The following is a 17,742-nucleotide window of genomic DNA, read 5'->3' as shown; positions in this document are numbered from 1 at the left end:
TCGTGTCTTGATTGTCCCATCTGTGCCACCTGTCGTGTCTTGATTGTTTCCCCTATTTAGGTCTCCAAGTGTGCTCTGTCTTGCGTCGGTTCATTGTCATTGTGATTGTACCTCAACTGTGTTCTGCAATTGTGATTGTGTGTGAGATTGTGCTGTACCCGCTGAAGTCCTTGTATTACCGTGAGTGTTTATAGTTAGTATTTAGAGTCCTTGTTTATCTTGTCAGTCCAGTCCTGTTTTAGTTATTTAGTCTTTACCTTGCTCCATGTTTTCCCCCCTCGTGGGTTTTGTTTTCCCCTTTTTGTAATAAACCCTTTGTTTGAGAATCCCTGTCTGCACCTGAGTTCCTCCCTTACCAAAACCCTGACAGAATGAACCGACCACAAAGGAACTCAGCAGACAGGAGGCAATGCTGGATGGCATCAGCCAGCCAGCGAGATTGTTTTGAGGGCTCTCGCCTTGTGGTGTTCCGGGGGACCAGGGGAGGTCGTTCCGGAGCGAGTGGGCGAGAGGAGAAGCCCCAGAGGTCCCCACCTACCCAGCTGCCCACGGTCCCAGAGGGTCGTGTCCTGGCCGTGGCAACCCTGGGGGATCAGGCAAGTCCCCTCCAGAGTCCTGAGGCACCTCCCACTACCTTCAGTCTCCCCAACAAGCGAGGGAGACGGTTTTCATGGGAGTCGGCTTCAGAGTCTTCGGCGTCCGAGTCTGCCCTGTCCGAGACCAAACTCCCCCAACCCGCCTCTGACCCAGCTGTAGCCTCTGCACCGCGCCCGAGGAGGAAGAGGAAGAAGAAGGGGCCTGCCGGTCCTGTGACCCTGTCTCCTCCCGAGCCAGCAGCGGTGAGCGCTGGCGTGCCCGTGCCAGCAGCGGTGAGCGCTGGCGTGCCCGTGCCAGCAGCGGTGAGAGCTGGCGTGCCCGTGCCAGCAGCGGTGAGCGCTGGCGTGCCCGTGCCAGCAGCGGAGAGAGCTGGCGTGCCCGAGCCAGCAGCGGTGAGCGTGCCCGAGCCAGCAGCGGTGGGCGTGCCCGAGCCAGCAGCGGTGGGCGTGCCCGAGCCAGCAGCGGTGGGCGTGCCCGAGCCAGCAGCGGTGAGCGTGCCCGAGCCAGCAACAGTGAGCGCGCCCGAGCCGGCAAAGAAGAGAGCTGCAGTCGTGAGAGCGGAGGAGAGAGCCGCGGCCGACTCTGCAGCAAAGACTCTTGTACAGTCGGTCTCATCCCATAAGGAGCTGCCTATTATCCTAGCTGCTAAAGCTTTTTCTGATTATTTGTCCCGTCTTGTCCAAATTTTAGAAGTCCCCGTCAGTCCTGTTTTGTCCCCTGACCCTGTCCCCAGAAGTCCTAAGTGTCCAGCCGTTGTCTCCCCGTGTCCCGTTGATGTGGCCCCGTGTCCCGTTGATGTGGCCCCGTGTCCCGTTGATGTGGCCCCGTGTCCCGTGGATGTGGCCCCGTGTCCCGTGGATGTGGCCCCGTGTCCCGTGGATGTGGCCCCGTGTCCAGTAGATGTTGTCCCCTCGTGTCCAGTAGATGTCGTCTCCCCGCGTCCCGTAAGTCTTGCCCCGCGTCCCGTAAGTGTTGCCCCGCGTCCCTTGTCTGCTCCCGTCATGTCCCCGGTCAGTTGTCCCGAGACCCCTCCCCGCCCCTCACCACCCAGACCTGCCCGTACCCCCCGTCGTCAGCCTTTGTCCTGTCCTCCTAAGATTCCTACCCCTCCCACCCGCCCTGGTCTGTCCCCCATGAACTTTGTGGTCCCGCCCCCTCCCCTTCCCTGTTTGTTTTTTTTGATTTGTCACCCCAACCCTGCTGTTGTGTACTCATGTTTGCCGTTGTTATTATTTGTCATGTCTTGTTGGTTTGTGTCTGTGTCCCAGTCTGTCATGTCAGTCGTGTCCCGTGTTTGATGTTCCCTTGAGGAGCGTCTGGAAGCCGCTCCTTAAGGGAGGGGTTCTGTCATGATTCTGCCCTCGTGTCCTTGATTTTTCCTAGTCTTGAGGCAGGATCATGACAGACCCATGTTTTGTGTACAAGCGCATGGCCTTGTCTTTGGGCCATGTGCTTGTGTTGTCTCGTTCCCTTGCCCCGCCCCCCTTGTTAACCTAGTCGTGTCTTGATTGTCCCATCTGTGCCACCTGTCGTGTCTTGATTGTTTCCCCTATTTAGGTCTCCAAGTGTGCTCTGTCTTGCGTCGGTTCATTGTCATTGTGATTGTACCTCAACTGTGTTCTGCAATTGTGATTGTGTGTGAGATTGTGCTGTACCCGCTGAAGTCCTTGTATTACCGTGAGTGTTTATAGTTAGTATTTAGAGTCCTTGTTTATCTTGTCAGTCCAGTCCTGTTTTAGTTATTTAGTCTTTACCTTGCTCCGTGTTTTCCCCCCTCGTGGGTTTTGTTTTCCCCTTTTTGTAATAAACCCTTTGTTTGAGAATCCCTGTCTGCACCTGAGTTCCTCCCTTACCAAAACCCTGACACGGGGTGTGCTGGTCTGAAAACGAGGTGTGTTCAGGTGCATTGTTGGCACATTGCTATTTTGAGGAACTGAAAATAGACTGCGCCATAGACCAACTCAAGCCTGGTCTAAAGTCTGGTGCAATGTTTTTTCTTTGTCATTTAAAGAGCGCATTCCACAACACTCCTACACGCTGCTTATTATACACTCAGCGGTGCACAGCAGCACATAAAGATGCCAAATTAAACAAAAAAATTAAGGATTACAATGTAAAATAATATTATTGTGTAGGTTACATAATTATAAAAGTGCCTACCGGGACACAGCATCACAGTATGGTAAGGGACGTAACATTTCCATCACATGCATTCAGCCAATTACAATGCACTAAAGCTGGCTAATTTAGAACACCCATCGCTTTTCAGACAGATGAGTTTTGTTAAAAATGTCACGTTTCAGAAGGCGAGACATAGAGGGGAAACAATAATGTACATTTATGTAGAAATGAATGTGTTTTTTTAACCTCAAATCGTGTAAACACATTTAATTACACCAAGTAAACAAAATAATGTTATTTTTAGCAACATCATATGACCCCTTAAATTTGAAATAGAAAATCATTTGTAACATTATAAATATCACTGTCAAATTTTCTTCTCAAATGTGTCCAACTGTAACATTACTTGGCAAAAATCAATCTGTCAATTGAAAATATCCAGTCAAAAAATGTTAAGTAGTTGCATTTGAGGATTTCTTTCCTTCCTGTTTTTTTTTTTTTTTTTTTTTTGCATGTTATTTGCTTGTTAAATGGTTTACTAAGCCTAACCAGAGGGTCCTGAAGCAAAAGCAGCCTCTGACCTCATGGTGGAGAGCAATGAAATCATATACGTTGAGCATCAGTATTGACAAGAGTTGCATATGCACTCTAAGTTTAGTGGGCTGGATGAAAAAGTAGGCTAGATGAGTGTAAGACGAGAAACCAAATATCAGAGGCCTCATTTGGCATTCATCTCTGGTGTGCAATGTGAAAATCACAGCACCTGCTTCTACTGTTGTGTTTCTCAGGAAGCTTGATATATCTCATACATTAGGCTGATATCTTGTCAAATGATCTGGGTATTTTGCACTAGGATGTGACTGGAGCCAAATAATTTGTGCTTCGATGTACAGGGCTATTATTATAGTATCATGACTCTATTACGATTAATATAGTATTGAGAAACTCGACTAAAGAGGATTCATTGGCAATGATGTATTTCTGTTTTGGCCAAGAGCTTTAAATACCCCAGCATACCCTGATTAAATTAATATCCACAGAGTCAAAGATATATTTAAGTACTGAATTGCTGGAAAAATATATACTGTACCATATTGTGATGCAAGTCAAAATTTATGAAGTTGGAATTATATGAATCAATTCTCATTAAATTATGTCATATAACTTTCTCCATTGAATAACTTAATTTTAGCTACATAAACTGTGCCTGGTTTATTTTCTATCTTTCTCAGCCTGTGCCCAAGTCTGATATAAAGGAGTTAGCACATGTAACTATGTGCTAGGTCTAGTGTGCATCGACCCTAAAGATAGCATCTCTGCCCCAGTCTTCCAGACAACATAATATTTGTTGAAATAGATATAGGCAGTGCAGACGAGTTACACCTGAGCCATCTCTGATCAGCTCGTCAGGTGTGCAGTAGCTAGACAACACTGATGAGCACAAGGAGCAGATAGCATGAGAGCTGCATCCGAAAACTGAAAAATGCTGCCTTCGGAGGTCGCAATCCAAGATAGGGAGGCATCAATGCACGTCCGAAATCAATGGCAACTTCATTTCCTGTCTCCTGAGGTGCCTTCATCTGGGCGGTTTTTGAAGGCAGCATAGATGTATCCTTCGCTGCCTTTGATATCCTACAATCCCATGCATTCCTTTCTGTGACAGTTAAGCCAAAAAATAAAGATGGCGTCTCAAAGCTGCGGTCGGTGGTCAGTTTGTGTGTAAATGTATGTTTCTGAACAAAGTTTTCCACTTTTTATGTAATTTCTAGCGAGAAATTGATATTACAATAATGAAATATCCACTTAATTATCACCAAAGCTCTTTATATTTTGCTGTAGATCATTAAACCATTACTCTGCCTCAGACGCCTGTCTGAAATCCTTTTCATGAGGTGCCTTCAGGCAAAAACGCTGCCTGCAAAGTCATCGCATGATTAGACAGCAAGGCAGCAAGTCACCTCAAGTCACCTGCCCAAGTTTTTGGATGCAGACACAGAATGAGCCAAACAGACCCATGAACCATCACAGTACAGGAATGAATCCTCCTGTATGCTGGAGGCAGTTTAAGGTGGACCAACAACAGAATAATAATCTTGGTGACAGTAAACGGCCAATTAATTTAGGAGCAAGTTTCTTACAAATGGTACAGAGAGGAATGTTCTTAGAGGAAAGCCACACTTTTTGACCAACGACATAGACGGGCAGAGGGATGAAATGAGCAGCCTTCAAGAACCAGTCCACCAAGGTCAAAACCACCATGTTCCCAATTGAGAGCGGGAGACCTGTGACGAAATATAGTGAAATGTGGGACCAGGGTCACGAGGGAACTGACAGTAGCTGAATGAGTCCAGCAGGGGGTCGATTGGAAGTCTTAGAATTGGCACAGACAGAGCAAGCCAAAACAAAACATCATATGTTGCGAGCCATAGATGGCCACCAAAACCATTGTTTAACAAGAAACATAGTACGACTCACCCAAGGATGACAAGCCACCTTATAACAACAGACTCCATCAAATGGCATCTGACTGCAAAGTCTTTGGCACAAACAAATTTTACAGAGTTATTACCCCTTATGAAGCCGTGCAGACCTTCAATTCGATCTCCCATGTGTCTACAAAAATCTTCTGTGGCACAATGGGCTCGGAAGAAAGACAGGCACTCCGAATGGTCAAAAATACGGGATAACGCATTAGGCTTGATGTTCTTGGAGCCCGGCCGATAAGAGATGAAAAAAAAGAAGAAGAAAAATGACACAACCGAAAAATAAAGCCCACTGAGCATGCCCAGAGTTCAATCCTTTAGCGGATTTGATGTACTCAAGATTCTTATTATCTGTCCAGACAACAGGGAACACCCGAACCTTCTAACCGATGATGTCATTCCTCCAAGGCAAACTTTACTGCCAGCAGCTCTCTATTACCAATATCATAGTTTGCGTTCAGCGGAAGACAACAATGAGAAAAATATGTGCAAGGATGCATCTTACCATCCGAGGAAGAACGCTGGGATAATATGGCATAAGGGATCTTCGGCAGCGCGTCCCTCCTTCCTCCTGGGCTTCGGCACCAATGTAACAAAGTTCTTTCATGGGAAGAAGGAGGTGGGAACCGGCAGACAATAAAAATGAATTTAATAATAAAATAAAGACAAAAAAAAGCCCCTCACGGACGACTGCCGCGCACAAACAAAAACCAAACACAACTAAAAGCCAGGCCTGGTCCTCTCTCATCCTTCACTATCGTCGCTCCAATTTTATATCCTTCCAATCTCCTCCGTGGGACTCGAGACTGTTGAATTTCTCTGATTTCCAATCACTCCACCGGCCTCGCGCCATTCCCACGGCTCTCTGCCCCGCCCCACTCATCACATCATCTAATAATGATCTTCATCGCTAGCAAACAATAGCCTTTGCAGGTTTGCTTTCAATTCAGTGCAGATCCAAAGCCATGTCTTCAACGCTCTTGATGTTCTTAAACTTTCTGTTACAACTCTGAGTGAGAATCGCTTCAGATGATTCAGCGCTCGCAGCAGGGAACTGAATGAATCATTCAAACTGATTCAGTAACCAATTCAATGGTTTGCCAACTGGTTTGATCAGGCCTTTGAACAGAATTGAATCAAAAGAATGAATCATTTGCAAATGGGCATCGCTCATTTCCCAGGAAAAGTAGACGGCACGTTTGGAATAAATTGAAGCATTTATAACATTAATTGCATTAAGATAAAGTAACAAGAGGAGCGTCGCCCCCAGTAACGAAGTAAAAGTACAGATTTTCCCCAAAAATTTACTTAAGTAAAAGTAAGCACTTTGAGTGCCTAAAAAAGTGCTATATAAATGTAATGAATAAATAATTAAAAATGTATTATTTATAATTACCCATCTGTAAATATACTCCAAAAGTATTAGTTACCCGAAATATTTACTCAAGTAAACGTAAAGAACTAAATGTAACTCGTTACTACCCACCTCTGTATGTAACACATTTAACACAACTTTGCAGCTGAAAGAGCTGTAAATACAATCTAATAAGTTATTTTGCATCAGAAAATCTGAATCTTTGTAGTGAATTAGCTTTTTCAGTAAATTATTTGCCTAATGAACTAATTTAGCATTAGCTTAGCATTTAGGTCTTCTTCTTTTAAGTAAATATTCATTTCAATATTTAATTGGTCTCTTTTTTAAAAGAGTAGCTTAAATTATATGTAACTTATAGCATGGCAAAAGTATACACGTTTACCACTTAAGCAACAGGAAAGCCTTATGTGTTCAACCTGCCAACCTCATTCTGAGCTGTACTTCTCAGGTACTGAACCTGTTCCTGGCTCTGCTGCTCAGCTCCTTCAGCGGGGATAACCTGTCTGGAGGTGATGATGATGGGGAGATGAACAACCTTCAGATTGCCATTGGTCGCATCACCAGGGGTGTAGATTGGCTCAAAGCCTTCATCGCCAGTATGTTGCAAAAGATTCTAGGAAAGAACCCTCCTGAAAATAATGAGGGAGAAGGGGAAGGAGACATAGAACTCCATGCTATAAACCACCTGGATGAGGGGAAAATGGCAGATGACTTGACTAACTGTTTGCCTCCAGCCCTGACTGTACCTATTGCTCGTTGTGAGTCTGATGCTGAAGAGGACTCTGATGATTCTTCTGATGAGGAGGATGGAAAGGTAAAACAACTGTCCTCTCTCTACCTACCTCATTATCTAGAATAATGTGTACAGCTGTGTACCTTTACCCATGTATTCTATGGTGAGAAATCTACTATTATATATGCTAGATAAACCTTTTAAAATCAAACTAAAATTAGTAAATAATAATAATAATAATTGCTTAACATGAAAAGTACTAAGCTTTAAAATGTCTTTATTTCTCCCTTAAAATTCTGCATAAATCTAGCCTACTGCATAAAATTCTCACAAGTGCCAATACTTTATACTCTTTTGTGTCAAAATATCAGGAAACATTACGTTAATACTTTGCATTGTTCCCCTCACATTTCTTTTTCATTCTCTCTCATTTCTTTACATCTCTTGCTGCACAGGCCACTCTAAATAATGACGACTCTTCAGTTTGTAGCACAGTGGACTACCAGCCTCCAGAACCTGAGCCTGAGCCCGAAGAGGAAGAAGAACCAGAGCCTGAAGAGCCACAGTCCTGTTTCACAGAAGGTGTGCATGCATTTTCCTTCATAATGAATGTTAACGTTCATGGCATCACTTCAAGGCCAGAAAAATCTTAACATATGTATTTTTCTCTCTTTTTACTTAGGTTGTATTAAGCGATTTACGTGTTTGAATGTAGATGTCACAGCAGGATGGGGGAAAAAGTGGTGGAACCTTCGAAGAACATGTTTCACCATCGTTGAGCATGACTACTTTGAGACATTCATCATCTTTATGATCCTTCTTAGCAGTGGAGCACTGGTGTGTCTGTCAATACTGAGCCAACGCTTAGTAAACTCTGCACTCTAGTTACATTATTACATGTGTGCAATATTAAATCTACTTTTTTTAAATTATTATTTGTACTGAAATAGGAACATATAAATCCATTAATGTTTAATGCATTGATTTTTTTTCTTTCATTCTGTCAGGCTTTTGAGGATATCAACATTGAGCGTCGGAGAGTTATCAAGATTATCCTGGAGTATGCTGATAAAGTCTTTACATACATTTTCATAGTGGAGATGTTACTGAAGTGGGTGGCATATGGTTTCAAAACCTACTTCACTGATGCATGGTGCTGGCTGGACTTCCTCATTGTGGATGTGAGTTCACTTTTTGACTTTTGCCAAAGGTTTACCTTTATAATTAAATGCAAATAGAAGTCTGTGTGTATTGATGTTTTCACCTGCTATTTTGTTCAAGGTGTCGCTAGTCAGTTTAACAGCCAATTTACTGGGATATTCTGACCTGGGACCAATCAAATCTCTTAGAACACTCAGGGCTCTGCGACCCCTTCGAGCCCTGTCAAGATTTGAGGGAATGAGGGTAAGCAATGACTCGTTATGAGTGATTTTTCAAATGAAATAAATATCTGAAGTTGACCTTGATTAATCTTTAATTGGATTTTGATATATTATGTGATGTGGTGTTGATTATTGATATTTAATTTTTCTAATGTCATATATTGGTAATCCCATTTTCCACTTTCTGGAGGAATATTTGTTTGGACTTGCTGGAACAAAAAGTTAGCAAGCAGTCAATTAATGGTTTGGTTGGATGATAATGACAGCAGTATTGGGAATTTGTCACAAACAATATCAACATAAATACCAAATGATTGGCAATATAATTCTTAAAAAAAAATAAAAAAAATGTTCATTTTCACAAGTAGGAAAGGGTTAGTTAGAACCTCATATTTTGTATTTTAACACTTCTAAAGATTAAGGGGGAAAGTAATTAAAAGATGTTTTAAAAAGTTTAGAGCTATAACAATAATTTTTCTTTATTCATCCTGAAGGACAGAATATTTCCCCTCTTTTTTAAGGATCAACTTCACACTGCATGTTTTTTAACATTTCTGAGTGAAATGTCTTTAAGTTAAGTGGAAATAAATATCTGCACAAATATCGATTACCCATTCGTCTCTAATTCATGATTGTGTTTATGTCCCATACAGGTGGTTGTGAATGCACTGGTTGGTGCAATTCCCTCAATTTTTAATGTGCTGCTGGTGTGTCTGATATTCTGGCTCATCTTCAGCATAATGGGAGTCAATCTGTTTGCTGGAAAGTTCTACCACTGCATCAACACCACTACGGAGGAACGCATCCCGATGGATGTGGTCAACAACAAGAGTGACTGTATGGCACTGACGCACACCAATGAGGCACGCTGGGTCAATGTGAAGGTCAACTATGACAACGTGGGAACCGGCTACCTCTCTCTACTGCAAATTGTACGTTTCTCATGACTTGTAGAGTTCAGTATATTACAAATGGTTCACACCCAACCATAAACTGTCATATCATGATGAATTTTACTTGATCTTTCAAAGAAAAAAAGATGAAGCAAATTCAGAACCCAAAAGAATAAAGTGAGCATTTATTAAATCTAAGCTAAATATATACATAAATAGAGAATTTTAGTGCAGACACTGAAGCACATAAACATACAGTGAATTACAGACAGTGAATGTATTTTCATGTCATTTCCTTTTTATGCATCAGAGGACACAGAGGTATATCCAGTGCAAATGCATAATCAATAAATATGTTTTACATGACACACTGATGTTCAGAAAGTACTTCTCTCCACATAGGCCACATTTAAAGGCTGGATGGATATCATGTATGCTGCAGTGGATTCTAGAGAGGTACGAGAATGACAATCTTTCCACCTGCACAACTGGTACCATAGCTGTTTTCAATTGCAGCCAGTTTCTACATAGCTAGCTAACTAACTATTTAAATAATACCATCTCCAAGCTATATACAGAGTCCAAGGCAACAATTCAAACATCTTGTGTTGACATGTACCATGGATAAGAGAGGTAGGGTGAGCGGTAGCTCATTATCATTTAAAGAGACATGCTTCGAAACTAATCACTGTAAACAGAGCTGAAAAAGGTGTTGTTTTACATGACCATTGAGGAATCTTAAACAAGTTATGTTACATACATTTCATGAGGACCCTAAAGAATCATACCAACTTTTGGATTGCCCCCTTAAAAGTGCCCCTATTATGCCATTTCATCTGCAGTTGAAAGTCATGACATTTGACAAGTATGGTAACTCGGAGCTCTGCATTTAACCCATCCAAGTGCACACACACAGCAGTGAGAAGTGAACACACACCTGGAGCAGTGGGCAGCTATATATCCAGCACCCAGGGAGCAACTGGGGGTTCAGTGCCTTGCTCAAGGGCACTTCAGCCGTGGGTATTGAGGGTGGAAGAGAGCTCTGTTCATTAACAGGGCATAATAAGGGCACTGTGAATTTACATTTCTGTATAGAATTTCTGTAGAATTTAAAAACATACTCAGTGTAACTTACTTTTATTGTGACATTCATTGATTATTCTCTGTTAGGTGGAAGAGCAGCCATCATACGAGATCAACCTTTACATGTACCTGTATTTTGTTATTTTCATCATTTTTGGCTCCTTTTTCACTCTCAACCTCTTCATTGGTGTCATCATTGACAACTTCAATCAGCAAAAGTCTAAGATAAGCACATCTTTTTTACTAAACAAATACTTTTAATTTGGGTTGTACATTTGGATAATTTTTTTACCAGAAATAATAATTAATATTTGTTTCTTCTGCACTTTGGAGGGAAAGACCTTTTCATGACAGAGGAACAAAAAAAGTACTACAATGCCATGAAGAAGTTGGGTTCCAAAAAACCTGCGAAACCCATCCCTCGGCCATCAGTATGAACCATTTGACATACACTGATTCTTCCATTGCTTTTTTTACCATAACAACTTAATGACTTACAACAATTTTTTATTGGAAAATCAGCATTAGATCTCTTGATTTTTAAAAAAAACTAATCCACTACATTGTTCTCCTAACAGAATGAGATCCAGGGTGTGGTGTTTGACTTCATAACGCAACAGTTCTTTGACATCTTTATCATGGTGCTTATCTGCCTCAATATGGTGACCATGATGATAGAGACAGATGACCAGAGTGCTGAGAAAGAAGATATTCTGTATCAGATCAATTTGGTCTTCATCGTCATCTTCACAGGAGAATGCTTACTCAAGATGTTTGCCCTCAGACATTACTTTTTCACTATTGGCTGGAACGTCTTTGATTTTGTTGTGGTCATGCTTTCTATAGCAGGTAAGTGTAAGAAAAAGAACAACTCAGGCTTACTGGAAAAAGCATGTCTGCAGAGACATTTCTGCAAAATTATTTTATGTTTCTCGTTTTGTGGCTCACTCAAAGTGAAATGTACAGTGAATGATGCTTAAGAGCATGTTCAAATTTATCCAAAAATAAATGTGAATCAGGAAATTATTTATTTTGTTGGTTGTAGCAAACGTGAGATAAAAATGCACTTTCTGAAGAAACAATGCCATTTTATCTGGCTACTAAGTCTTTGAGCTCTTTTATTGTGACTTGAGTGCAATGCTACCATGTGCGCTACTCCAACTGTAGGTCACTTTGGATAAAAGCGTCTGCAAAATGTGAAAAAAATTAAATAATAATTTAGTCATCTGGCCACTAGTGTTCGTTTCAAATGGAACCAGTAGTGAATTGTCTGTTTTGGTACCTTTTGGAATTCTGCCAAGTTTTTCCAAAGAGCCTACGTTGGTGTAGAATTATGGTTGTCAAACATCATGCATTTATAGTTTGTTTTGGAGTATTTCACTGATTTGGATAAACCAGATACTAAGAGTTCTGCAAGTGAATCTCAGTTTAAACTTTCCTACTGTAATTGCTCTAAATGGTTTATAATAACCCATGTTTCTTCTTACCCAAGGTCTGATGTTATCAGACATCATTGAGAAGTACTTTGTGTCTCCAACCTTGTTCCGTGTGATCCGGCTCGCCAGAATCGGTCGTGTGCTGCGTCTCATCAGAGGGGCAAAGGGCATTAGGACTCTTTTGTTTGCCTTGATGATGTCACTTCCTGCCCTCTTCAACATCGGACTGCTTCTGTTCCTCATTATGTTCATCTTCTCCATCTTTGCCATGGCTAACTTTGCCTATGTGAAAAAGCAGGCAGGCATCGATGACCTCTTCAACTTTGAAACATTTGGTGGCAGCATCATCTGCCTGTTTGAGATCACAACATCGGCAGGCTGGGATGGGCTTTTGCTGCCTATTCTGAACAGTGGCCCTCCAGATTGTGACCCTGACATAGAGAACCCTGGAACAGACGTTCGGGGTAACTGTGGGAATCCTGGCATGGGCATCATGTTTTTCTGCAGTTATATTATCATGTCGTTCCTGGTGGTTGTGAACATGTACATTGCTATCATTCTCGAGAACTTCAATGTTGCTCAGGAGGAGAGTGGAGACCCGCTCTGTGAGGATGACTTTGAGATGTTTGACCAGACATGGGAAAAGTTTGACGTTGATGCTACACAGTTCATTGCATACAACCGGGTGTTTGACTTTGTTGATGCCTTGCAAGAGCCTTTACGAATTGCCAAACCCAACCGCCTCAAACTAATTTCCATGGATCTGCCCATTGTAACCGGCGACAAAATCCACTGTCTGGATATTCTTTTGGCAGTTACCCATGAGGTTCTTGGAGACACGATTGAGATGGCTGCCATGAGGGAAAGCATTGAAGCCAAGTTCACAATGAACAATCCCACATCTGCCTCGTTTGAGCCAATCACTACCACTCTCAGGAGGAAAGAGGAAGAGCGCGCAGCCATTGCGGTTCAACGTACATACAGGAGACATCTCCTTAAACGAGCTATCCGCTATGCTTGCTTCATGCATCGTTCAAAGAGGAAAGTTAGGAGTCTGGGCGATGAGGAACCTCCTGAAACCGAAGGGTTAATTGCAAAGAGAATGGATGCCCTGTATGGCAGCAATCCAGAACTCTCCAAGGCTTTTGAACTGCAGACTAGTCCAATGTTGCATAATGCACGGCCACCCAAGCCCACCTCTGTCACACAGCACAGAGTCTCAGTGACGTACCCACGACCACAGGGACAACTGATAGTACCAGTGGAGCTCACAAGTGAGGTGGTCCTCCGGTCTGCACCCACAACACATGGCCTCTGCGGTTCAGAGAATGCAACAATAAAAGAGTCAATAGTATAACTGGTGGGCAATGACTATGGACTAAGAAAATCCTTGCAATGTAAAATGAAGTATCACCTGCACTCACTGAACAACATATGCTCCATAAACAAGATGGCTTGATGGATTACGCAGGACTGCTACAGTGTGACAGCATTGGAATGCTATTTCTTGGGAGTACTTTTTTTATTATTTAAACTTTTGTAAAGACCTGATTTATTTAGAATTAATGTAATTTTTTTCCCGATGAGAAATGTCCCAGTATATTTGTCATGACTTAGCCAAGTTCTTTTGCTTTTATATGTATAAATGTTTACAGTCATGCAGTTACAGTTTTTTTTTAATTCTACCCAATTATAGCATCACCAAGAGGCTAAGTGCCATACTTTGCCACGATTTGGTGAATCTCATTCACTCCAAAGTTAATAGCCATTAAAGTAAAAGTAGCCACGCCCACTTAGAACTTTTGGCACCATCATGGCATGAGTCCATTTTTTTTTTTTTTTTTTTTTTTTTTTTGATAATCATTGATATTTAGCCTCCAGAGAATCTTTCTGCACTGGTTTGGTTCCTTTTGGGTGAAAAGCCTGGGATTAATTTGCAAGAGTGAGTTTTGCAAAAAATATAAACAAATAATTCCAATATGCCAAAAATATTTTCATGGTGGAAATGTATGGAGCCCCACACATGACATGCAGGAAAAAAATATTAGGCTTATTCGTGTGCAAGATTTACTATTTAGTTCCCTCAATTTGCTAAATCATGCACACGATTTATAAATAGAGATTTAATTAGTGAACTGTTTGCACGATTTAGCAAATCGAGGGAGTGAAATTGTAACAGTGTGAACATTTTACTACATAGAGGGAATGAATTAGTAAATCGTGCACACATTTTATTTATTTTTTGCATGTGCAAGGCTCCGTACTATCATAATGTAGCTGTTTCATTTCCCGCACACTAAAACGAAGTAATTAGTAGTTCTCTCAATAAGCTTGCATTTTACAGGTTTATCATACTTTTCACCTTGTCCTAAATAATCTTTTTGCATACTTGTTGCAGGTTGTATCTGTATTTATAGCTCCTGGACACTTAATAATTAGATTTTTAAATTCTCTCTGATAATGATCAGTCCCTACAGTATCCTTATCATTGGTAAAAACCATTAAAAAAACACTGGTACTGATCATAACTCTTACATATGCCTCAGTCTGTCCAGACTCTGTTTAGTCTACTGAACTATTTATAATCTCAGTTCATGGCATACCAGTTTACAGCAGAATGGTGGAACGAGTAGAACAGAAACTGATCCTTTACAGTGGGGTGTATGCAGCCACTTTGAGCAGAATGTACCACTATGAAAAACATATACAGTGCCCAATGACTCTAATTAATGTATAACTTGAAGCATTGAAACCATAGTGTAATTTGTAGCACCTACTAATGCCCTGATAGTCAAAACAGCTTGATTTCTTCTACTAGGAAAATCTAGTAAATCCATGTTCTTATTCAGAAGTTAAAGTAACCTAGATAGAATAAGCACATCTATTCAATACAAAGACAGCACTGCACTATTAATAGCCCATTTGAATTGGGTGTCATAGTGTCCATTATCATAATCTGATGAATAAATTATGAAAATATGAGTTCCCCTGATAACTCTGTTGCAATTACATCAGATGTTACTCAAACTTAGAAAGGAACATTTGTAGTATGACAAGGGCATTACCCTGTGCTTTATAATTGATTTCCTTCTTTACAAAAAGAGCCTGAAGTGTCCAGTAGATGCCACACACAATTCTTACCTAAATTAGTTTTAGTAACTGTGAGTCATAGCTAAAAGTTGTAATATATTAGAGACATTTAATGATGCATTTCCTCTGAAGTCTTAATGTGACTGCAAATGTCTTATTTCTTAAAACTCTTAAATGAAGCACTTTTGAGATACTTATATTTACCTCTTGTATAGTTTTTAGATTTGGTCTCTTATTACAAAAAAAGTATTAATTTACTGTATGTTCAAATGAGAATTTATTTTGTTGAGGTAAAAAGAAAATCTCATGCGCTTGTATGTAATCTGTGTGTAGTTTTGTGCACTTTTTGGTTTCATATTGATTTTGTTAATATGCAGATAATTTTCTATCGTTTACATTTTTATCATGGAAAGAGACATTGCCGTGCTTTAGCTTTAGCTCGCCTCTAATTGCCTGTACATACACTTGATGCAGATGCTGTCTTTTCTTTGTATCTTCACTTGACAACATTTAATTCAATGTGCATTTAAACCTTTCATAGAATAAATTTGATAAGATAAGCGTGAGTGTCTTCATGCTTTAAAGGTTCGAATTTCTGTCTCAGATTGCAGTTCTTCAGTATCACAGCTCATCTCATGTCAGGATTTAGTGACGTTTACAGTCTTAGCATGCTATCATGTGTTGTTTGTGGATATGTTTTCCCAGAGGTGTTTATCAAGACCATTTTTTTCCATTAGACTTGTGCTTCATAAGACTTTTTCTGTGTGTCACAGTGGCCCCTTCATGCGCGGATAGCTGTTCTTGTTTCACACCTTCTATTTTTACCCCCAGCTAGAGATGTCTTCACCTCAGGTAACCAGTCTTAATAAGTTTGGAATCTAGTGATCTGTACATTGGCATTTGTGCTATGAGGATAGTAGCTTTCACAAGCATGTTCACTGAATAATATTGCTGACCTGTCTTCAGAAATCTTTACCAGTGCAAAAGCTTTTATTAGACTAACAACTTTTTTCAGAACGTTACTATTTCTAGACAGCATTAATGTGAAAGTTGTTTCAACAGAATTTGAGTCAATCAGAAACTGATGCAGTGAAGTGTTTTGTGTGTGTGCGTGTGCGTGTGCGTGTGCGTGTGCGTGTGTGTGTGTGTGTGTGTGTGTGTGTGTGTGTGTGTGTGTGTGTGTGTGTGTGGTTAGCAGTCATCTGGCCATCTCTTTAGGCCACTAACCACTCTTTAGGCCACTAACACAGTTCCTGAACCAGTGTTAAAGTTCAGAGAGAGTGGGTGAATTACAGCCTGCTTCTAAATCATTGCTCATAGCAGTGGTAAAGTACACAAACCTCATTTTTCCCATCCACCCCATTTCCAAACCTCCTGTACTTCAGGTATTTAGGGTCACATAGTTGTTGGAGACTTTCCTAAAGTCTCATGCCATTGGCAAGAGGACTGATAGCCAGTCAATCATTTTTATAAAGCATTACAATTGTTTTAGTTATTTCCTTCTCATTTAGCTTCTCATTATTTCACATCAGCTGCCATACTTGTCAGACCACACCCCTAAGACATTGATAAACACATTTCATGGCTTTTATTTGTTACTATGCTGAAGAAAAAAAGAAAAAAAACCTGGTGTTTTCACTCAGAAATCGCTAGTAAATTTGACAAGCGATTACAAAGAAATGGCAAGTTAAGATTGAATATAGTAAGCATTTAAGGCAATTTAAGGTACTGAGCCAAGCATTGCACAATGAAGGCACTGCTTTCTCTCATTTAATCACATATTTCATAATACTTTTTTTAGTTTTATTTTTGTACTGCCGATTGTTTTTTTACATCTGAATTGTTTTAAGGGAGTACTGCTTGCCTTGCGTCCTCAAACGGTTCTGACTTTAACTGATAACTGCGCGTGAGTGAGTGTGGTTACAGCTCAATGACTGTGACAGACTGCAACACTGAAACGCATGGGAAGCACCACATTAAAGACACTTTACTGTTATATGTGTGACACAACAAAATCCAGCCTGGCAACCCTCAGAAAAGGCAAAAACGCCAGCAATTATAAAATGCAAGCAACCTTAAAACCCAAAATAATGTTAATAGACCAAGAGTGTTATCTTGCATGGGCTATGTCCACATTAATCCAGGTACGTTTGAAAACACTAATCTAATTCTCTAGGTTTTGGACTTTTGGACTCACCCACGTGGATAAACAATTATGCAAATTTAGTGTACCGATATATATCTCTGGTTGTACCAGCATTGTAGTGCCTTCTATGATAAATGTTACTTTAAACAACTTTATTACATTCCTCCTGATTGTTTACTTTAATTTATTGTTGCGCCACAAAAAGGTGATGATAGCTGATTTTTAGACCATTCACAGAAAGTTGATTTTGAGTGCGATCTGTGTTCGGTTACGTACATTAGGGGTGGAGCTAGATTGGGATGAACATAAGACACACTGGTTACAGTTTCTTTTGATGGTCCCCTTTAAACATTCTGTAACTAACTCTCATTAGAGTATTCGTAGAATGTTAGGGTTGGGGAAG

At 40.8% G+C, this 17,742-nt stretch overlaps 1 protein-coding gene across 2 annotated transcripts in view; it reads left to right on the top strand.

The window, feature by feature from the left end:
- The window catches only part of LOC113056380 (sodium channel protein type 4 subunit alpha A), a 41,506-nt gene extending 25,724 nt beyond the window's left edge, over nt 1–15,782 (top strand). The window contains exons 15-25 of one of the 2 annotated variants that reach the window (XM_026223134.1): nt 7,025–7,390; nt 7,765–7,891; nt 7,992–8,146; nt 8,317–8,490; nt 8,591–8,713; nt 9,345–9,623; nt 9,987–10,040; nt 10,755–10,892; nt 10,994–11,098; nt 11,246–11,516; nt 12,160–15,782. In XM_026223134.1, the coding sequence (XP_026078919.1) occupies nt 7,025–7,390; nt 7,765–7,891; nt 7,992–8,146; nt 8,317–8,490; nt 8,591–8,713; nt 9,345–9,623; nt 9,987–10,040; nt 10,755–10,892; nt 10,994–11,098; nt 11,246–11,516; nt 12,160–13,460 (3,093 nt within the window). In that variant the 3' untranslated portion in view covers nt 13,461–15,782. The remainder of the gene's footprint in view (nt 1–7,024; nt 7,391–7,764; nt 7,892–7,991; nt 8,147–8,316; nt 8,491–8,590; nt 8,714–9,344; nt 9,624–9,986; nt 10,041–10,754; nt 10,893–10,993; nt 11,099–11,245; nt 11,517–12,159) is intronic. The other variant, XM_026223133.1, reaches the window with a different exon arrangement.
- Nucleotides 15,783–17,742: the final 1,960 nt, after the last annotated feature.

This window comes from Carassius auratus, chromosome 37, assembly GCF_003368295.1.
Source record: "Carassius auratus strain Wakin chromosome 37, ASM336829v1, whole genome shotgun sequence".
Taxonomy (NCBI): domain Eukaryota; kingdom Metazoa; phylum Chordata; class Actinopteri; order Cypriniformes; family Cyprinidae; genus Carassius; species Carassius auratus.
This window is presented reverse-complemented; position numbering and strand designations above follow the sequence as displayed.